A 21,210-nucleotide genomic window follows, 5' to 3' on the forward strand; every position below is an offset into this window, starting at 1 on the left:
CTGAGCCGGCGCCTTGCAGCGGCCCCAGTGCACGCCCCCCCCCAACCAGCTGCTCCAGAGAGGCAGGACTGGGCCCCCTGGGCTCAGCAGATGCTTCAGAATCCAGGGTGAAGCTCTGTCTCTTCCCAGGAAAACGATTGAAGTCTTCACAGGCTCTTCTGTAAGTTATGAAATTTAGCAAGAGAGAATCTATTTTCTGTATTCAGCCTCGAGGGCATAGCACCCCAGCCTGAGGGAAGCTGTGGGGGTTGCTGGTGACAAGCCAGCCTGGCTGGGTGAAGGTTTGAGTGGGCCGGCCATCCCCAGCCTGCTGTCAGGGACTGGCTGCCGGCCCTGTGTTCTGGGGGCCCCTGTGGAGGTCAGTCCTTGGGCAGCACGCTTTCTCACTGGAGGGGGCTCTTCACAGCCTCCACTTTGCTGATCCCATGGCCCTGGCCTGGGACAAGCAGGCCTCAGTGTGTGGGCCTCACACCGGGGGAAGGAGCCCTGCCTGGAGGACCCTGAGACCCTCAGAGCTGCTAGAAAGGGGAAGTTTGGCCCCCTCCTTTGCTTGGGAGACACGGCTCTTCTGCGATAGGTTTCTGTTGCTTCAATACCAAAGAACCGTTTCCTTTGCCCCTGGCCTGGCCTGCCCCGCCCCGTGCTTCAGTCCTTCCCCCCCACCTCCCCACCTCCCCATTTCCCGGGCCGAGTCGGCTCAGCATGCAGGGGAACCCAGGCAGCAAGAGTGCAGAGCCGCAGGCCTGCGTGGCTCTTCCGTCCCTCCCCCTCCCAGCTCTGAAGCTGAGAAATGGAGGCAGGGAATCCTGGGGTATTGACAGCTTCATCCCAGTGCCTAGCCCAGGCAGCCCTCTGAGCCAGTTCCTCCCCGGGGGCAGCTGGCCTAGTTATACTGAGAAGACTGCTTCGCCTCCCGTTTCCAGCCTAGGGCACGGGGCTCATAAGGGAACCCCTCCTGCAAGGCCATCTGTGCCTGGCTGCTGAGGGCACCCAGAGGTGCTATGCTTGCTTTCCTACCCTCCACAAAGAAAGATCCTCCCCAGCCCCCCAGCACATCCTTGGGGGCACCCCCTGGCATGAGTCCCACTGCCCTTGGGGGCTGCCCCCTACCTGGCAGGCATGGAAGAGGGCGTTCCGAGTGCTGTGTGCCAGGTCTCGTGTGTAGAGGAGATGGTGCTGTGTCATCGCATCTCAGCCTCTCTCAGGGGTGGACACCATCTCTAGAGCTTCTGGATTTCAGGGTGACCATGTGGTTGAGGAGCCAGGACAGGCTGGGCTTGCCTGTCTGGGTGCATGCACGAGAGATCGGAGCCTGCAGAGGGGTGGTGCCCAAAGGCTCTCCCAAGTGGGGCAGGGTTGGAGGCAGCAGATGTCTATGCAGGTCAGGTACGTGGCTGGGCCTCCTCAGCCCTGTTTCTGCATCCCCGGGTCTAGCAGCCCTTTGGGATGGGGGTGGCAGGTGCGCTGGGATCTGCACACCAGGGGCTTCTGGGTGCTGCGGGCGCATAGCCCAATATTTCCGGCAGCCCAAGGGCGTGCGGGGGACAGAGTAGCACCCACACAAGGTTCTCCTTGTAGGAGTAAGTGTCTGGGGGTGCCCGGGAGGAGTGGTAATACATCCCAGCAACTGTCCCCAGCACGGCCCCCACCCGGTGACGGTCAGCTCAGCAGCTGAGGCTGTCAGCTGCTCGAGACAGACACCCCGGGCGATTGTGGTGCGTCTCAGCCACTCCTGGGAGCTGGCACCATAAACCTCCCTGTGGCATCTCACTGGTGGGGTTGATTTACATGTTGTTAGAAAGGAGAAAACACTGGCGGTCTTTCTCCAGGACCCCTTGCCATCTTGGTGTCCTGACCTAGAGAGAGGGGGAGGAACTGTGGCAGATGTGGGGGAGTCCCGGGGGCCCCTCCAGTCCTAGCCATCACCCCTCCCCTCTGGGCACTACATCCCTCGCCTCACCCAAGTGAGACATTTGCAAAGATAATAAAAGTAATTTTTTAAAGAGTAAAGTGAGAGAGATGTTTTTATCACTGTGGGAAATGACTTACATGTCACTATTGTGGTCTGTGTTCTCTTTGGATATTTTCTGTATGTAACTATGGTTTCAAAAAAATTCCAAACCACGTTTTGTCTGTGTTTCCTTAAATGAGAAGCCGGCCTCATGGGCTCTGCCAGCAGTCTGGACAAGAGTCAGAAGCTGCTACCACCAAACCCCCTCGCCCCCTACAGCCCTTGCTCAGTTGTGCCCAGTATAGGCAGATCAGTGGGCGGAGAGAAGCAGGGTCCTCTCTGGCTGTCTTGTGAATGCTGAATGCTCCCAGCAGCCCTGGGGAGACTCCCTCTGCCCTTGGCCTGTGGAGCTGAGCCCACCCCCATCCCCGGCTCCACCTTGCCCCTGGCTGTGCTCCTCACACTCCCCCAGCCAGCCTTCCAAGCAGCTCTCTTGGTTTCAGGGCCTTCCTGTTCAGCTCCCCACCCCCAGACCAAACTAGGGACCCAAGAGCGCTTTACCCTTCCAAGAGAAGAGGGTTACCTGGGTCCCACTTCCCATCTCTTAAACTTCCTCGGGCTTGGCCTTGCTCGCATCCCTGAAGCCTGGCCGCTGGCCCTGGGCAGTCTTCCCCGGACCCAGAGGCCCATCTACGCTTCCCATCATTCCCTCCACTACATGTCTTAAGGTCCAGTCACGGCCTGCGGGGCCTACCCTGTTGGGTCTGTTTCGATTTCCACAGAAATTAATGCATCCACCATCCACCCTTTCTGGCCCTCCTCTGGGGCCTTTGGACCGCGGCCTCGGTACCCCGCGCCCAGGGCCGGACCTGCCGTGAGTGGCAGGTGTCTGGCTCTCCAAGCGGGAGACAGGACGTGCGTTCAGAGGTCGCGGCCCGGGTGCACCGCGCCCACAAGGGGCCAGTGCGTGTGCATCGAGGAGGAAGCACTCGGCGCTGTTCATTTTGGAAAACACGTCCACGCGCCTTTCCCCGGCCAAGCCCTGGGGGTTTGTGTCCGCGAACCGGACGCCGCTGTGGCTGCCTTCGCGGCCGTTCCGCAGGCTCCGTGAAAGGGGCGGGCTGGACTCCGCGCATCTCTCCAGTCCTCCGGAGTCCGGGGCCCTAAACCCCTCCACCTCCTCCTGCGGGAAGGCGGCGCGTCCCCCAGGTAAGGTCGCGGGTGTGGGCGGGGCTAGCGCGCGCGGGAGAGGTTAGCGGCAGCCCGCGGGCACTAGCCAGGACACCCCACCCCAAGGGCGGCTGCGGGGCCGCGGGGGAGCGTGGGGTGCGGCGCAGCTCCCACGCGGCCCTGGGGGGCTGGGGCGGTGCGGATCCTCCCGCCGCTCTCTCACCGCCCTTCCCATCAGGACGCCACCCGGACCACAGCTCCCAGGATGCTTCGGGCGGCAGGACTACATTTCCCGGGAGGCTCCGCCCCGGCGGGGGCGGGGCCTGGGGCGGGGCCGCGGCCTCCGCGCGGGAAGTCCGGAGCCCCGCGCGCGGCTGCCGGAGCATGAGCGTGGAGCGCGAGCTTCGCCGTGAGTGTCCCGGGCCGGGCGCGGGGCGGGGAGCGGGTCCGGCCCGCCCGAGCGGAGGAGCCCAGCCTCCCGGCTCCGTCTCCCTCTCTCTGCAGAGCTGAGCAAGGCCAAGGCCAAGGCCCAGAGGAACGGGCAGCTGCGGGACGAGGCCGCCCTCTGCCACCAGCTGGGGGAGCTCCTGGCCAGCCATGGTGCGCGCCCCGCGGCCGCCCCGGGCCGTGGTCCGGGCCCGGGACAGCTGGGGCGGGGTGGGGGGGGACCGGGACCGGCGGCGGGGAGGGGGGCCGGGAACCTTGCGGAGCGGACAGCCCGGGGCCAGCCACAGCCTCGCCCGCGCGGCCCCTGGCTGACTGCCCGGCGGGGGCTGAAGCCTGCCGTGCCTCCCGCCCAGGACGCTACGCAGAGGCCCTGCGAGAGCACCAGCATGAGCTCCAGCTCCTGGAGAGCGTCGACGACCCGCTGGGCTGCGCCGTGGCCCACCGCAAGATCGGGGAGCGACTGGCCGAGCTGGAGGATTACTCAGCCGCCCTGAAGGTGGGCAGGGGCAGGGCAGGGGCAGGGCAGGGCCCAGGGCCCACCCCCACCCCCACCCCCCTTGCAACCACGTCCAGCCCTCCAGAGTCCCCACTTCCTGCCGGTCCCTTTCTGAGGAGAGAAGCACAAGTCTTCAGCGTCTGACCTCTGGCTGGAGGAGGACACGCATGGACACGGCCTGTTCTTCGGACAGCCCTGCGCCAATCGCACTTCTCGGCCTTTTGGCACCTGCACCAGGGGGCTGTAGGCTGGTCCTGGGGCAGGCACATCATAGCCTGTCCTAGGAGCCTGCTCCCCGCAACCATTCTCGAACGTAACACTTCAGCTGTTACTGTCCACAAAGGGCCTGCTCTGGTCCTGGGAGTGCGGCTGCAGCGCCTAGCTGACTCCCACTCATGTCTTCCTCACAACGACACTGGCTGGGCAGAGTGTGGCTTCACCGTCCCCACAGGCAGCCCTTGGCATAGAAGAGATGGGACATGTGGAGCCCGGCTTTGGCCTGCTCTGTGGGGACTTGGGGGAGTAGAGGACTCTCCTGGGCAAAGGTAGAGACCTCCTGGGTTTGGCGTACATAGGAGATTTGCCTGAGGTGGGGGTTGGCTCACAACAGCCATTCCTTTGCGCCGTAGCACCAGCATCGCCATTTGGAGCTGGCCCGTTCTCTGTCCAATCACACTGAGGTGCAGAGGGCCTGGGCCACCATTGGCCGCACCTACCTGGACATCTATGACCATTGCCAGTCACAGGATACCTTGCTGCAGGCACAGACTGCCTTTGAGAAGAGCTTGGCTATTGTGGACGAGAAGCTGCAGGGTGAGTGGTCCTGGAGACCCAGCTCCCCCCGCCTCTGACTCCAGAGCTACTGGGGGGCCCCACAGCCTCCCTGTATGGCAGGTTCTGCCAGTCTGGGCCCTCCGTTTGCCAGGCTGAGATCTGTCTGTGAAGCTTCCCAGGAGGAGACACATGGGCCATGCTCCTCACAGCCTCCCGTCTAGGCACTCTCTGCTCTGTCCTGTGCCCCGTCTGTGGCAGGATCCCTGGCACCCAACACTGGGAGACCGGTGGGGGAGAGGCTGCACAGCCCCAGAGCTGGTACCCCATGTGGGCGTGAGCCCCTGAATGTGCGAATGAGGGGGCACCTTCCAGGGACGTTGGCCAAGCGAGAACTGAGTGAAATGAGGACCCGACTCTACCTGAACTTGGGGCTCACTTTCGACAGCCTGCAGCAGGCGGCCCCCTGCGACGACTACTTCCGGAAGAGCATCTTCCTCGCCGAGTAAGTCCCCTGTGCCCAGAGGAAGGAGCCTTGTGAGAGGGCGTCCCTCCACACCCGTGCTGTCTCCCGTGAGCAGAGGAGCCCCCCTGCGTGCCTAGAGCACGGCGGCGCGTGCTGGGGAAGGAGCAGGCTTGGCTTGGCGTCCGCACCCTGGCACCATCCCTGCGGCGCTCTGAGCACCGGTCTCCACCCGCAGGCAGAACCACCTCCTCGAGGATCTGTTCCGCGCCCGCTACAACCTGGGTGCCGTCCACTGGCGCCGAGGGCAGCACTCCCAAGCCATGCGCTGCCTGGAGGGGGCCCGAGAGTGTGCCCGCGTCCTGCGGAGGGAACGGATGGAGAGCGAGTGCTGTGTGCTCATCTCACAGGTGCCCTCCCGGCCCTGGGCTTAGCCTGCGGAGGACCTCGGGCTCTGGGGAGTCTGCTAGCCTCACCTTCTTTCCCCTTCCCAGATCCTCCAAGACCTGGGGGATTTTTTGGCTGCCAAGAGAGCCCTGAAGAAAGCCTACAGGCTGGGCTTCCAGACGCCTTTGCAGAAGGCGGCAGTCTGCCGGACCCTCAAATACGGTGAGCCCGGGGACCTGAAGTCCCCCAGAAGGGGTGGGGAGCTGGCAGCACCAGTGTGGAGGCTTTCCCTGCCCCCCCGACCCCATGGGCTGCGTTCTCTTGCCACCCTCCGTTACTGAGGGGAGAGCGGGGCCACGGAGAGTGTGGATGGCCCCCCGACGGGCACACAGCTGGCAAGGGGCAGTCTGGGCAGAGGCGCACTGTGCCTCCCGTCATGTGGAGCTCTTGCCTGCAGTGCTGGCTGTGGTGCGGCTGCAGCAGCGGCTGCGGGAGGCCGAGGGCAGCGACCCCCAGGGCGCCATGGGCATCTGTGAGCAGCTGGGGGACCTGTTCTCCAAGGCGGGTGACTTCCCCAAGGCGGCTGAGGCCTACCAGAAGCAGGTGTGCCTCCCCTGCCGAGGCGGGAGGAGGGGTGGTGATGGCCCAGGCTGGCACGATTCAGGCAGGCCTGGCCTCGCCGTTGCTGTCTCTGTAGCTGCACATCGCAGAGCTGCTGGGCCGGCCAGGGCCTGAGCTGGCCGTCATCCATGTGTCCCTGGCCACCACCTTGGGAGACATGAAGGACCACCACCGGGCCGTGTCCCACTACGAGCAGGAGCTGAGACTGCGCGGTGGGGACGCTCTGGAGGTGAGTGGTGATGGCACCCGGCCCAGGCTGCAAGGGGCTCCGAGTCGGCCCCCACAGCTCTGCCTTAGCACTGCCACCCTCGAGTGCAGGGCAGGACAAGCATTCTCTTTCCGGAGCTGTTCTGTGTGTGCCGCGGTGGGGAGCTGGAGCGCTGGCTGGGGTTCAGTGGGGTGGGCGGCAGCCACCAAGTTCATCCTTCCTCCTCCTGCTCCAGGAGGCCCAGACCTGGTTAAACATCGCGCTGTCCCGGGAGGAGGCCGGAGACGCCTACGAGCAGCTGGCCCCATGCTTCCAGAAGGCTCTCAGCTGCGCCCAGCAGGCCCAGCGGCCCCAGCTCCAGGTACGAAGCGACGACCTCCAAGCACGGTGTCCCCACAGCCCTTGCTCTGCACCCCCCTTCCCCTGCTGCGGGGGTCTGGTGGCCCTGTGGCCCTGAGCCTGGTGTCCCCTGCCCTTCAGAGGCAGATCTTACAGCACCTCCATGCCGTGCAGCTGAGGCTGCGGCCCCAGGCGGCCCCGGCCACCGCGGCCAGCCTGCAGGAGCTGAGCGCGCCCAGAGAGCAGGAGGAGGACGAGGAGGAGGAGGAAGAGGAGGACGAGGCCACTCCCGAGCTCAGTGACGTGGAGCTCTCAGAGAGCGGTGAGGCCCGGGGCAGCCGAGCCAGCCACCCTGGCCCCTCCTCCCTGATGCCTTCCGGGCTGGGCCCTAGGCTGGGGCCCTTGTGGGGGCTGCTCACCGGCTGGGGACAGGAGGGTTCAGCCCCGCCCGGAAAAGGTGTTCAGTGCCTGTAGACGGAAGACAGCTGTGTGCAGAGAGGCTGGAGCGGCTCCTGGAGGAGCAGGTGACGGGAAGGCTAGTGGGCGTCTGCGAGTGAGGGACTTGCAAGGTCAGACCTGGAGAAATGGCACCATGAGGGGGGGCACAGGGCAGGCAAGACGGGGCTGGAGACAACACATGGGCTGCCGTGCCCAGGCTGGCGTGGGCTGCCCCGTGGAAAGTGGCTTCGAGGGGTGGCCTTGAGCGGGCTGGGGCTGGAAGCCCAGGTGGTGGGTGCAGGCAGGCCCCTGGCTTCTGGCTGAGAGGCGGGGCTGGAGACCTGTCCCTCAGGCCAGGAGGAATCATTTCAGTTTTGAACCTGAGTGGCTTCCAGAACCTCTCAGCGAGAAGCCAAGGGTGGTGGGAAGGCTGTGCCATGCTTTAGAAGCAGGTTAGGCTGGGTGTCCCTGCCGTGCAGTTGTGGGGAGCCACAGGAGTCAGAGGACCAAAGCAGGAACTTCAAGTGACACCACTCAGGAGTGCATGAAGAAGAAGGTTCTTACAAGGACCAGAGGCACAGGAGTGGGGTCAGGCGGTGTGAGCTGGAGGCAGGTACTGGGGGGAAGGCTGGGTATGGACAGGCAGAAGGCCCCTGGGCTCATGCGACACGCTGTTCCTAACATGAGCCTGACTTCAGCTGGCAAAGCTGCTTCCCAGGACGGGGACAGGCATGTGGGCTGGGACGATCCAGAGCAGGGTCTGAGCGCAGGGTGAGAGGTCAGCACGTGGTGGACAGGAGCACCCCTGTGGGCAGGAGGGCGGTGGGTGGGCACAGCCACAGGCAGGGCTGGCAGTGGGGTGGCTGTGGGCACCGGACCTCCATCCTCCAGGCCTGGAAGGGCAGAGGGCTCTGGGGCTTGGCTTACCTGGAGTGGTCTCGGCTCTGTTCCAGAGGGCGATGCCGAGAGCGGGTCCCAGCGGCTGGAGGAGGATGAGGAGTTGCAGGGCTGTTTGGGCCCGCCGAGGGTGAACAAGGTGAGGACGGTGTGGGGGCGGCGTGTGGTCCCCCATGCTTGCCAGGGCCGCCTGGTCCCCTCACACTTATGCTCCTTGTCCTGGCACGGCGGGCCGCAGTGGAACCGACGCAATGACGTTGGGGAGACTCTGCTGCACCGCGCTTGCATCGAGGGCCGTCTGGGTCGTGTCCAGGACCTCGTAAGACAGGTGGGCCTGCCGTCTCATTCGAGGTCCCCTGTGGGCCATAGCGGGGACTTTGCCCTGGGGTATATAGTTCCCCCTCCCCGCAAAGGGGGTGGCATAGGGCAGTGGGGCTGGAGGGAGCGCCAGCCCTGCACAAGCCCCTACAGAGGCCTCCCTGAGATGCTGTGTCTTATATGCAGACCAGCTCTCTTTGCTGGGATCTGGGGCAGGGCTGGCGTGGGGCCCGTTCTGGGCTCTGAGACCCAGACCCAGGCCTGGCCCTCCTGGAGCCTCAGGGCCCTACGGCCAGGCTGGACTTCTCCTCCTCGTTCACAGGGCCACCCTCTGAACCCTCGGGACTACTGTGGCTGGACACCCCTGCACGAGGCCTGCAACTATGGGCATGTGGGTGAGTACGGGGCCAGGACGTCCTAGGGAGGGGGCCGATCAGGGCTGGGAGCTAGCTCGTGTCCCCTGGCCCATAGACATCGTGCGCTTCCTGCTGGATCACGGGGCTCGGGTTGATGACCCGGGCGGCCCGGGCTGTGAGGGCATCACTCCCCTTCATGACGCCCTCCACTGCGGTCACTTTGAGGTGGCCCAACTCCTCATCGAACGGGGAGCGTCTGTCACGCTCCGAACCGCAAAGGTGAGCGGAGGGGAGCGCAGGCTGGGCGGGCTCAGGCTGCAGGGGGCTGTGGTCCAGGCGGGCTCAGGCTGCGGGGGGCTGTGTTCCGGGCGGGCTCAGGCTGTAGCGGGGGGGCTGTGTTCCGAGCGGGCTCAGGCTGTGGGGGTCTGTGGTCCGAGCGGGCTCAGGCTGCGGGGGGCTGTGGTCCGGGCAGGCTCAGGCTATAGTGGGGGGTCTGTGGTCTCAGGGGGCTGTGGTCTGGGCGGGCTCAGGCTGCGGGGCGGTGCCCCTGCTGACCCCACTCAGCTGGCGGCCATGCAGGGGCACAGCCCACGGGAGACGCTGCAGCAGTGGGTGAAGCTGTACAGCAAGGATCTGGACAGCGAGACCCGAGCGAAGGCCGCTGCCATGGAGCAGCTTCTCCGAGTGGCCTCCTCAGGCCAAGGCAAGTAGAGGTCTCTTGTGCCCCTGGGGAAACCCATCCCCAGCTTGCGAGTCCCCTAGCCCCTGCTTCTCAGACATTCCAGCCTGGGTGGCCGGGATTGGGCGCAGCGTCATGCTACGTTCTGTCTCTCCGCAGCTCCCCACAGTTCTGCGGCCCCCCACACCTCTCCTCGGAACCATCTGTTCGACCCTGAGCTCTCTCCTCCCTTGAGCCCCGGCCTGGAACCCTCAGAGCACTCTCAGGCCCATGCCAGGGTTTCCCCAGGGCACACAGTTCCAGCTGTGGCCAGGCCTCGGAGGAGCAGGCCCAAGCTGGCCAGCAGCAGCAGCTCGGAGGGCGAGGACTCCCCGGGACCCTGCCGGCCCGTCCACAAGAGGCCCCGACATCGTGTGCCCATACAGCAGGCCAAAGCTGGGGTGCCTGGCTACCCCAGCGGCAGCGAGGCAGTGGCAGCAAGTGCTGCCCGGGCAGCCATCCGAGATGTGGCTGGTGCCCAGATCTGCCGCCCTGGGCCCAGCCTACTGCGGGGCCCAGGGGAGCCCACCACGCCCCGGGCGGCGCTCATCCCGGAGGAGGAGTGTCTAGCCGGGGACTGGCTGGAGGACGACTCCCCGTTGACCCGCAGCCGCCAGGATGGCTCTCGGCCCCACCCCCAGGGCAGTGGGAACAGCCCCGGTCCCCGTGGCTCGGGCTCGGGCCGCAGTAAGAGCCCTGACGGGCTCCGGGCCCGGGCCAGGCAGAGCCGGCTGCCCCGTCTCAGGAGCTGGAACGCACCAGGCGGGGCAGGGGGAGATGGCAGCCCAGCGGCAGAGCCTCCACGGAGCCCTGACCTCTCCAGGACCTCAGGGCCCAGTGGGGACAGCCCAGCGACAGGCCAGCCCCCGGTGGGTATACACCTCAGGCGGAAGTGTGGGTGGTGAGGGTGGGTGACTGTTTTCTGACTCAGCCTGTTGCCGCCCCCCATGTCCCCACCCACCAGGGTCCATCTCTGCCCCCTCCCATCCGCGTGCGAGTGCGCGTGCAGGACAGCCTGTTCCTCATCCCCGTCCCGCATGGGTGAGTAGCACCTGCCCTCCAAGTCCCTGTTCCCCTTGTGGCCCTGGGAGAAGCCTTGTGTTTGCATATCGGATGGCGCGGGTAGTGAGGGCCCTCTCAGACGGTGTCACCGCTGCTGTGGCTGGGGAGAGGTGGCAGACCAGGGCCAGGGGGACTTGCATATGCATAGGCAGGGCCCTGGAGGGGTTGGCTCAAGCCCTGTGGCCCCTAGGGAAAGCGTGGAAGAGCTGGAAGTGTGTCAGGCTGCTGGGGGCGCGGGCACGTCCGAGCAGGGCCAGGAGGGCGGACACTGATGAAGGAACCACAGACCCAGAGCGGGGACAGCAGGACTATGGGGGCCTTCTTCAGTGTGCCCAGTGTCCCAGCCAGCTGTGCTTTCCCTCTGTGCCAGCAGCGGGGAGACCCACTCTGTGGCCTGGCTAACCGAGCAGGCTGCCCAGCGCTACTGCCAGGCCTGTGGGCTGCTGCCAAGGCTCGTCTTGCGAAAGGAGGGAGCCTTGCTGGCCCCGCAGGACCCCATACCTGATGTGCTGCAGAGCAACGAGGAGGTGAGCAGTTGGGGCCTGGGCCCCACGCAGAGCGTGCCCCGGCCCCACACAGAGCGGGCCCCGGCCCCACGCGGAGCAGGCCCCAGCCCCAGGGGCCCCTCTGGCTGCTTATTGCTAGTGCTCTGCAGGTATTGGCGGAAGTCACTTCATGGGACCTCCCCCCACTGACTGATCGCTACCGCAGGGCTTGCCGGAGCCTGGAACAAGGTAAGGGCCCAAGAGAGCTCGAGGTGGCCTGGGCGGATAGGCACATCCCTGTGCCCCTCTCAGGTCTGGGGCCTACCATCCAGAGCCCCAGACGGCTAGCCAGAGAGGCATACTCCCTCCTCCTCTACCCAGTGCCCACACTGTGGGTGGCAGGTGGAGGAAGGTTGGTCCTGCTGGCGGTGCACGGTGTAGAGTCAGCAGAGCCACCGGAGGCTAGGCCTAGGGCAGCTTTCCAAGGAAGCCTGGCTTGGGCACTGTGAGATGTGGGGTGCCTGGCAGAGGTTAGGGCCCTGCCCAGGAGGGCGTGAGAATGCAGAGAGAGGTCAGTGGCACCCACCGGCATTGGGTCTCCTGCAATGCTGGGTCTCCAGGCATGTGGGAGTGGCCTCTGTGGTCCCTTTGGTGGGTGTCCCAAGGCTCACAAGTCGGAGGGATGTTTGATGGGGTCCCCAGGACTCCCAGGGCAGAGCAGCAGATTCTGGCGCTGGTGACACCCCCTCCCTCCCCGCCCAGAGGAGCACCCACAGGTGCTGCAGGCTATGGACCTCCAGGGCTCCGGCCCCTCATTCAGCGTGGGCTCCCTGGCCCTGCGTCAGACCCAGCTCACCCCGCTGCTGCGGGCCCTCAAGCTTCACACGGCGCTCCGGGAGCTGCACCTGGCAGGGAACCGGCTGGGGGACGGATGTGCCGCCGAGCTGCTGGCTGCCCTGGGCACCATGCCCAGCCTGATGCTCCTGGATCTGTCCTCCAATCACCTGGGATCCGAAGGCCTGCGCCAGCTTGCCGCAGGCCTCCAGGGGCAGACCATCTTGCAGGTAGAGGCGTGGGGAGCAGCGGGTTGGTACTAGGGCTGGCATCTGGCCTATCATCGGGTGGAAAGGTGCACTTGGGAGAGAGCCGCCAGCCTGTTCGGGGACACCAAGGAGACCAGATCCTCCAGAGGGGCCTGTGTCTTCCACAGAACTTGCAGGAGCTGGACTTAAGCATGAACCCCCTTGGGGACGGCTGTGGCTGGGCCCTGGCATCCATCCTGCAGGGCTGCCCCTCACTCAGTACCTTGCATCTCCAGGCCTGTGGCTTCGGCCCCAGCTTCTTCCTGAGCCACCAGGCAGCCCTAGGTAGTGCCTTCCAAGGTAAGCTGACGGGCACGTCCACGTCCCAGGGTTCCGGTTTTCATCAGAAGGGCATGTCCAGGGGCACAGAGGGCCTTGAGCCAGAGAGCCTGTTGTCTAAGAGCACATCACTGGACGTGCTGGGCCTGCCTGGGCTTGGGCATTCCCCTAGGACATGCCGTAGGCCACCGTCATAGTCCTGGTGTTCTCGCCAGCCCTGAGTGTTCTTGTAGACACACTGAGGCTGCAGAGAACCCCAGTCCCAGTACAGAGAAACTGGGAACTGGTAGTCCTCTAGGGGCCTTTCTGCAGAAGTGGTGGGCCAGGAGGTAGGGCTCAGGGCTCAGAGACATGAGCACAACAGCAGAGGAGACGTGGGATTGGGCAGCAGATGGCGTTCCCAGCCCCCACCGGATGGTGCACAGACCTCCAGGCCCAGGGCCTGTCTTGGGTTGCCCGAATTGTCTCAGGTATGGGGAGGCAGGTGGCCCAGGGATGTCAGGGAGAAGATGGACTGAGGAGTGGCCCCGTCTCTCGTTGCCTGGGACACCCTGGACAGAAGTTCCTCCAGTTCCGCTTGCACCGAAATCTCAGGATGATAGTTTCATCTGGGGGTCGTGAGGGCGTGGGGCCTGGGACTGCAGCTGAGCTGGGTTGGCCGTCGTGTGTGGCTGACAGGTTCTGGTCCCCTGTGCAGATGCCAAGCACCTGAAGACACTGTCTCTGTCCTACAACATCCTGGGTCCCGACGCCCTGGCCCACGCCCTGCAGAACCTGCCTGCCCATACCCTCCAGCGCCTGGAGCTGAGCTCTGTGGCAGCCGACAAGAGTGACTCGGGCCTCGTGGAGCCGGTGGTCAGATACCTGGCCAAGGTATGTCTGGCTGAGGGGGTTTGCTGAAGCAGACAGCCCTGGGCCATCCAGCCTGCGGTCCCACAGCAGATACCAGGCAGGGGTGGGAGTGGCCTGGGAAGGGGGTGGTGCCTTGAGGAGGAAAAGCTGTGGGAGAACCTTTCTGGAGAGCTAGCTGCCTGCCTCAGGCTTTGAATTCCTGGCCAGCGAGGGTGCCCGGGACCCAGGGCAGACTCCTTGCCCCAGACAGGTCCCAACGCCTTGCCAGGCCTCCCAGGGCTCTCTCCCCTGGCTCCTCCCTGTGGGTCTGGTGCCCGTGATTTTCACGGGCAAGTGTGGCTTACCCCTGGAAGGGGAGGTGTGTCCTTGTGATCTGCAAATCAGAGGGCCCCCTCTGATGCAGGGGCAGTCAGGCAGACTTTGCCCCCTTGTTCCCAGGGACGAAGGAAGCTATCTGACCTGCATGTGGGGCCTCTACTGGGAAACAGGGAGGGCAGGCGCCCCACTCAGCCCAGCCCCCTTCGGGCCTCTGCTCTGTCTAGGAAGGCTGCACTCTAGCTCACCTGAGCCTGTCTGCAAACCATCTGGACGACAAGGCAGTGAGAGACCTGAGCAGGTAATAGGGTCTGATCTCAAGCCCAAACCCGGGCGGAGCTGGGTCGGGCAAGGAAAGGGCACCAGCTCTCCCCCAAGTGTGTCCCAGGACCCAGCTCCTTCCCGCTTCAGCCCTGCCTCCGGTTCTCGCCACGCCCCTGAGGCTGCAGGAGAGCCTTCCCATCACCCTTTGTGCAACAACCCATGCAGGGGCAACTCCTGACCCTCCGGCTTCAAATGGCTCTTGGGAGTGCTGGGCCCTCGAGCCAGACAGGCATTCCCAGGCCTGGGCCGTGGCATTGTGCAGCTAGCGTGGGGGAAGTACTTGCGCCTGTGGGGCCTGGCCTGTGGCTCCCTGGGCTGCGATTGGTCTGGGGCAGCTTTCTCTGGCGCTGGGGGCCCCTCCCTCCCGCCACTGCAGGTGCCTTCCATGTTGCCCCTCACTTGTGTCACTGGACCTGTCTGCCAACCCGGACGTCAGCTGTGTGGGTCTGGAGGAGCTCCTGTCTGCACTCCAGATGCGGCCCCAAGGCCTCAGCTTCCTTGGCCTGTCAGGTGAACCTACCTAAGGTCCAGGTGCCTCCTCTAAATAGGCTGTCATTGCCACCAGCCAGATGGCAAAAGGAGGGCTGGGTCCCCTGAGATTGACACAGTGGGGGACAGTGACCCATGTGACTCAAAGGGGGTGTGAGCCCAGCTCCTAAAACAGTGGGGCAGGAGGAACATGGGATCTCTGGTTTTAACCCGCTCAGCCTGACCCTCCGAGACCATGGTGACTGGAGGGCTGGACCCCTTCCAAGAGGATTTCCTAACTACCTTGGCAAGAGGAAGGAGCTCTAGGTCAGGATGGCAAAACCTTGCCACCAAGGGACCTTCCCACTTCCTGGCAGGGGCTGCTGGGACCCTGACTTTCCCAGCCTGTAGTGTCTTAGCTTGTTCTCATTCTGGCCACACCCAGGCACAGTGCCCTACCGAGCTGGCTTGAAGATGATGCCAGGAGATGCTTGTTTGGTGAACGGCCCTCCTGGTAGCCCGTACATCCAGCTAGGGCCTGGGGCTGGAGAGTCCAGGCTTTGCCCTCCAGGAGGACAGGGACCGGGAGTGGGCATCCACACAGGGAACCCCTGGCTTCTTCCTGCTCCTCATCCCCCACTGCACACCAGCATCTGGACCCATCCTCCCCCCTAGCTCCCTAGGGTCCTGAGCCCACTGGGCACTCTGGGCTCCCTGGAGCTCAGACCTTGACAGCTCAGTGGCCTCTGGAGACCCACAGGCACCGCTGCTGTGCCCATTTATGGACGGAAATCCAGGCATCGTCCTAGAAAGTGGCATGCACGTGACTGCCTGTATGTTTGAGCCAGGGACCGTCCTGCGCGACCCCTGGCTCCGACAAGGGCCCACGAACCCCTTCCTAGAGTGATTCTGGGCCTCGCCTGGGCTTCTGCCCACGCCCTGTGCTGTGGCCCTCCTGTCCTCAGAGGAAGTGCGTTTCTCCCGGGGGGGGGCCGCCCGGGCACAGAGAAGAGAACACAGGCACGGGAGTCGCAGAGGCTTCCAGCTCCCTGAGCCCCGCTCCCGCCTCCCCTCTGCAGGCTGTGCTGTCCAGGGCCCCCTGCGCCTGGGCCTCTGGCGCGAGATCACCGCACGGGTGCAGGAGCTGGAGCTGTGCAGCCGCCGCCTCTCCCCCGACGACCGGGCCGCCCTGCGCCAGCTGCCGCCCGGCCGGCCGGGCCCCGGCGCGTGCACACTGGACCGAGGGTCCAAGCTCTTCTTCAGGCGCCTGTGACCCCGGGGGCGCTGCCCGGCCCCCTCCCCTCAACGCCTCAAATAAACGGACGCTGCTGCTGCCCCTGTTGCTGCCTGAAAGACGGGTGGGGGGCGGAAGGCGGGGTTCGTTTTGCGGCAGGGACGGGAGGGCAGCTCCGGGCACTCGGAGGCCGCGGGGGCACGAAGCCCGCCTCCCCCTGCCCGAGCCCCTCCCCGCAGGGGGCGGGGCCCAGCCGGTGGGGACGCGCATGCGCGCTCGTCGACTGGGGGGAGGTGCGCTCAGACGCAGACCTTGGGGATCGAGCGCAGATTGCCGGGGCTGGGTGGGGGAGGCGGGCCGTGCGTGCGCAGGCGCAGGCGTACAAGGGAGCGCCGAGCGGTCGATCCGGGGCGCGCACCGCGGCGCCGTGTCCCCGACCGGCCGAGTCGGCCCAGGTACCGGGCTGGTGGGGGGCGTGGGGCGGGGAAAGGGCCGCGGGCGCCGTCACGCCGCGGAGGGCCCGTACGCAGCCGTCCGGGGGACTCCCGCGTCCCGGTCCCGAGCCAGGCCGGGGCCCCGGGGTGCGCCGCGCTGGGGGCGCCTCCTTGCTCGCGCGGACCCGGGAGCTGCCAGGCGGTGGATCGCGACCGGGCGTGGGCATCGTGGGGACACTCGCTTCTCGGCCCGCGGGCCGCACGGTTTCCGCGCCCGAGTGGACTGCCCCGTGGAACTGCGGGCGCTCGCTGCGCCCCCGCTCTTGGGGCCCGGTCCTCCCGAGCTCCCGGGACGACGGCTGGACAGTCTCCGCCGCCGCCCGGGGGCTGTTGTCCCTCATCCGCGTTCCCAGACGACACCCTCCCTCGCACGCGCGCTCCTTGCCCGCCCCGCCCCGCCCCCGTTCCCGGCCTCCGCGGGCGCCAGCCGCGCCGCTCGCCCTCTCCGTTCCCTGTTGGTCGCCCCGCGTGGGACCCGCCCAGCCCCAGAGTCCCGGGTCAGCCCGGCTGGCCTGGGCCTCTCCGACTTCGGCTGCCTGCACACACCCACCCCGGCGGGCGCTTTGCTGCGGCCGCTTCCTCTTCCCGCGTCTCCAGCTCCCTAGGAGTGGGCAGTAGGGGCACCCTATGGTGGTCGGGCCAGGCACAGGGGTATCGCTCTTGATTCCTTTTTAACTAACGTCCCCTTTCAGATACTTCAGTGGGCCTGGTGGGTTCGTGTCCAGCGCGTGTCAAACTGGCTCCAGCCCCTGCAGCAGCTTCCTGAGGGGGCAGGACCCTCCCAGGGGCCTCCTGCCTTCTCTTTCTCGGCCCACTGCGTGGCTGGGAGCCTCGAGAGCTTGACTTCAGCCCCTCGGTAGCTTCTGCCCTGTTGGTGTGAACCTCACACACCCTCTCTTGACCTGTGGGGCTGTGCGCTCTCCTGCCGTCTCTCCGTCTTCCCCACGGGTCTGCTCCTCTATCTGTTTCTCTGTAAAGGCCTCGAGTTATGATTTACGAGTTACGTGTGCTGTTCTCTCTGCCCAACGGCTCCTCCCCAGGTCTTCTGGTAGCTGCCACCTTCTCATCTTTCTCCTGGCTCCCAGTAGCGGTCAAGGAGCCCTGACCCCTTGCTGCCACTGCCCTGCTGTCCTGAGATGCGCTTTTGCACCCACTTTGTCCTGACAGTCTCAGGCAGAGCCTGTGTTCCCACCACCGTGGGTAGTGCTATGTGTGTTCATCACTATGACGTAGGCCAGCCAGGTCTGAGGGCCCAGAGGGGTCCTGCAGGACCCGCCAAAAGGGCCCTTGCCTTCACACAGGACGCAGAACCAGACATGAGCCAGGAGGAAGTGAGAGCAGTTTACTGAGTGTGTAAGTGAGAGGCTGTATGGAGCCTCTGGGAAACTCAGAAAGGAGAGAAGAGTGAGTCTCTCTGCTTGGGGTCTGAGGTTTTTACTGAGGACTGGGGTCTGGTGTATATATCCTCTCAGGTATCCAGGCACTGCCCAGAACAAAGGTAAGTGTCCAGGTGTTCTCCATAAATCAATTAGTCCCTGGACCAGGGGGTCTTGGCGTCACAGAGTCTAGAGTCTGTGGATGGAACAGGCACAGGACAGCCTCACCCAGTCACTTCTTGGAAGTTATCTACTATGCTGGGAGACCACAAAGAAATCATTAACTCCTTGACCTTGACTAGTGAGGACAGATGTTATTTGCACTGTAAGGCATGTGCAAAGGGGGGTGCAGAGCCTAGCAAGGGAAGACCGAGAAAAAGAGCAAAAAAGCAGTTCTTCATGGGACTGTCAGTTTCCTGTGGCCCGTGTTTCTCACCTGACTGCTGTGGGCTGGGAGAGTCTTCGTGAGGCCCAGGAGTGTTCGAGGTCACCTTCAAGTTGGCGCTGGCTGTACTCCTTAGGTCTTTGCTGTGGCCACCGGAGCCTGCAGGATGTTTCACGGGATCCCAGCCACTCCGGGCATCGGAGGTGAGTGGGGCCCGGGGTGAGCCCAGGGACCCAAAGGGCCAAGCTTTCACCTCTGCTGCAGAGGCCAGGGGTCGTGGGGAGATCTGTAAGTGTCTCCCCCATACAGCCTCAGTGGGCGGCTGGGCTCTGGTGCCGTTCATCCCCAGGGGTGCCAGAGGAGACCTCCAGGCGAGGCCAGCTGGGAACAGAGATAATGACTTCACTGCGCTAGGAACCTCAGGGTGGGGGTGAGGGGCATCCTGGAGTCAAGCCAGGGGAAAGGTCACAAAGCCTGTAACAGATGTCATATGTGTCCTTTCACTATACCATAAGGAAGGTGTGGTCGCTTCGCTTCAGCGGGAGGTAGCTGAGGAGCAATGGGGGGTGGGGGTGGGCAGGCCTGATGTGTGGCCTCCTGACCTCAGTGGATCATCTTCTGCTTGGAGCTCCCTGCCCACAGACGGGGCGTGCGGAAATTAGAGTCCCACCCTCGGTTCTCTCTGGGCTCCTCGGGACCTTTCATGGAGTGAGCCCTTCTGTGGGCCGCTGGAATAGGGTCGGGGCCAGGGCCAGTGGACAAGCCCCCTGGCATCGCCGTGGCGGTCAGCCTACTCTCTGCTCTGTTGCAGCGCCTGGAAACAAGCCGGAGCTCTACGAGGTGAGTGGCGGACGCCCGCCTGGCCAGCACCGGCCAAGAGCAGACCCTGTGTGAGCCCCACCAAGACCCTGCGGCCACGCGGTCCTGCTGACACTGCCTCCTCTCGCCGACAGGAAGTGAAGCTGTACAAGAATGCCCGGGAGCGGGAGAAGTGAGTCCAGCCCCCACCACATGCATGCTGTGCCCCCGCCCCCCACCACACGCACGTCATGTCCCGTAGCCTCCAAACCACCCCCGCACTGAGGTCAGGAGGACATGGGGTCAGGCTGCAGAAAGTCCCCAAGGAGCCTCTGCCAGGTGTGCCCAAGTACAGCCTCACCCTGGCAACGGCGGGCGCCAGGGGCTTTGCAGCCATGGCCTGATGGACACACTGCCCTCAGGTACGACAACATGGCCGAGCTGTTCGCCGTAGTGAAGACGGTGCAGGCCCTGGAGAAGGCCTACATCAAGGACTGCGTCACCCCCAACGAGTGAGCCTCTGTCCTTGCACCTGTCCTGAGCACCGGTCTTGGGAGGCGTGTTCTGCCCGGGGCCCGGGTGCTCAGCGGGAAGCAAGAACAGGGCACTGAGGCCGGGGCTGGGGGTTCATGTGGTTTCACTTCAGTGTGGGGGCCATTGGGGGGACGTGCGGGGGCTGCCCCCTCCTTTCTGCTTCCTCCTCTCCAGCGCTCTTGTCTAGGTTCCTAGGGAAGCTGCAGCCTTCAGTGGCCCGTCTCTGCTCTGCCACTCAGCCCTCCGGGAGAGCTGTCCTGTGTCTGGATGGGCCGAGGGTGAGCAGGGCTGCTGGGCTGGGCCGGCCTGGTGCTGAGGGCAGCAGCCTGGCCCTCTCTCTAGATACACCGCCGCGTGTTCCCGGCTCTTGGTCCAGTACAAAGCCGCCTTCCGGCAGGTTCAAGGCGCAGAAATCAGCTCCATTGATGAATTCTGCCGCAAGTTCCGTGTGAGTGAGCAGGTCGAGGGAGCAGGGGGTCGGGAGAGGAGCTGTTGGGAGGGCGCCGGGCCTGGGAGCCCCAGTGCCCACAGCAGCTCTGCCCCTCAGCTGGACTGCCCGCTCGCCATGGAGAGGATCCGGGAGGACCGACCCATCACCATTAAAGACGACAAGGGCAACTTGAACCGCTGCATCGCCGACGTGGTCTCGGTGCGGCCTCGGCGCCTGCGGGGCCTGGGGTGGTCAGGAGGGCCCCTGCTGCCCACTGCGGCCACACGTGGCCACGGAAGCCCAGGGCTCCTAGAGCTGCACAGCGCTCACACCCATCGGGCAGGGCTCTCCACAACTCGGAACAAAAGGGGTGGGGAGGTCTTCCTCCCTGGACGCACCCGGGGTCAGCCCAGCCGGGGCTCCCATGCACCCACCGCCCTGGGGGGGCACACAGCCAAAGCGGGGCCACGGACAGCAGCAGGTGGGCCAGGTGGCACGTGGAGGACCTCACAGGCTGTGGGAACGGGTGCAGCAGGGACCCAAGTAACCAGAGTGTTGAGGAGGGAGCCAGGGAGTTCTCGAGGCCCGAGAGGGGCTGGGTGGGGGCTAGCGTGGGCCTGCAGATGGCCCCCACCCTCGGCCCCAGGCTCACCCCCGCACTCGTCCCCAGCTCTTCATCACGGTGATGGACAAGCTGCGCCTGGAGATCCGTGCCATGGACGAGGTGGGGCCCCCGGCGGGGGGGGCAGCATGGCGGTGGGCAGGGGAGGGCTCCCGGTACAGGAAGCCCGCCATCCCGTCCACAGATCCAGCCTGACCTGCGGGAGCTGATGGAGACCATGCATCGTATGAGCCACCTGCCCCCGGACTTCGAGGGCCGCCAGACTGTGAGCCAGTGGTGAGGAGCCCTGCCCTGACCCCTGTTCTCTGTCCTCTGTTGGGGACCGTGAAGGCCCTCCCCCGCATGCCCTCAGCGCTGTGCTCCCCCAGGCTGCAGACCCTGAGTGGCATGTCGGCCTCCGACGAGCTGGACGATTCCCAGGTGCGCCAGATGCTCTTCGACCTGGAGTCAGCCTACAACGCCTTCAACCGCTTCCTGCACGCCTGAGCCGCCCGGCCCGGGGTCCCCGGGAGGGCGCTGCAGCGCGCCGCGTCTGTCCCCCGGATAGTCCTCCTGTGTCTTGCCACCCAGAGTGGCTCCATCTGGGTGCCCGTCCCTGGTGTCTCAACCCACCCTCCCCACAATAAAGACCCTTTCTGACCGCCCTGCTCTCGTGAACTGCTCTCCCCTGACCGAGTCTGTGTGGGTCTGCACGGCCTGCCTGTGCTCCCTCTGGGCTGCAGGGTGGCATCCTGTCTCATTGGAGCACGTAGGCCCTGAACACACAGCCCGTTCGTCAGGGCAGGTTCTGAGCCCCAGGTTAGGGCCCGCAGCCTCCCCAGTGGGCACTCGGCGAACAGGAGAGAGGCGAGACTTCACCTGGGCCATGTACAGCTTGACTGACCACACGG

The 21,210-nt window shown here is 65.1% G+C and overlaps 1 protein-coding gene across 8 annotated transcripts; it reads left to right on the forward strand.

The window, feature by feature from the left end:
• Nucleotides 1-3,410: 3,410 nt before the first annotated feature.
• On the forward strand, nucleotides 3,411-20,964 carry LOC131826326 (tonsoku-like protein). 8 transcript variants are annotated; one of them, XM_059165412.1, is made up of 34 exons: nucleotides 3,415-3,530; nucleotides 3,626-3,721; nucleotides 3,922-4,064; nucleotides 4,694-4,877; nucleotides 5,211-5,340; nucleotides 5,537-5,708; nucleotides 5,793-5,907; nucleotides 6,143-6,288; nucleotides 6,383-6,535; nucleotides 6,750-6,875; nucleotides 6,995-7,175; nucleotides 8,245-8,327; nucleotides 8,427-8,516; nucleotides 8,829-8,901; nucleotides 8,978-9,141; nucleotides 9,427-9,565; nucleotides 9,701-10,449; nucleotides 10,545-10,621; nucleotides 11,013-11,169; nucleotides 11,298-11,376; nucleotides 11,890-12,191; nucleotides 12,338-12,509; nucleotides 13,186-13,361; nucleotides 13,883-13,956; nucleotides 15,527-16,136; nucleotides 18,073-18,139; nucleotides 18,748-18,776; nucleotides 18,890-18,927; nucleotides 19,157-19,246; nucleotides 19,611-19,716; nucleotides 19,816-19,917; nucleotides 20,369-20,422; nucleotides 20,505-20,596; nucleotides 20,741-20,964. In XM_059165412.1, exons 1-34 carry the CDS (start codon nucleotides 3,506-3,508, stop codon nucleotides 20,865-20,867), a joined length of 5,121 nt encoding a protein of 1,706 aa, XP_059021395.1. In that variant the 5' UTR covers nucleotides 3,415-3,505; the 3' UTR covers nucleotides 20,868-20,964. The 8 variants fall into 8 exon arrangements, 7 of the variants coding, with proteins under 7 accessions (XP_059021400.1, XP_059021401.1, XP_059021395.1 ...); XM_059165413.1 differs by having other exon boundaries at nucleotides 11,016-11,169; XM_059165415.1 differs by having other exon boundaries at nucleotides 9,442-9,565.
• Nucleotides 20,965-21,210: the final 246 nt, after the last annotated feature.

Source organism: Mustela lutreola, chromosome 3 (assembly GCF_030435805.1).
Source record: "Mustela lutreola isolate mMusLut2 chromosome 3, mMusLut2.pri, whole genome shotgun sequence".
Lineage (NCBI taxonomy): Eukaryota > Metazoa > Chordata > Mammalia > Carnivora > Mustelidae > Mustela > Mustela lutreola.

What these genes read in the sequence shown, in the direction of transcription:
- LOC131826326 (XM_059165412.1), top strand. Translation starts at nt 3,506, where the DNA reads ATGAGCGTGGAGCGCGAGCTTCGCC. An exon ending in TCACGCTCCGAACCGCAAAG is followed by an intron (nt 9,142 to 9,426) that starts GTGAGCGGAGGG and finishes GACCCCACTCAG; the next exon opens with CTGGCGGCCATGCAGGGGCA. An exon ending in CAGCGACAGGCCAGCCCCCG is followed by an intron (nt 10,450 to 10,544) that starts GTGGGTATACAC and finishes CCCACCCACCAG; the next exon opens with GGTCCATCTCTGCCCCCTCC.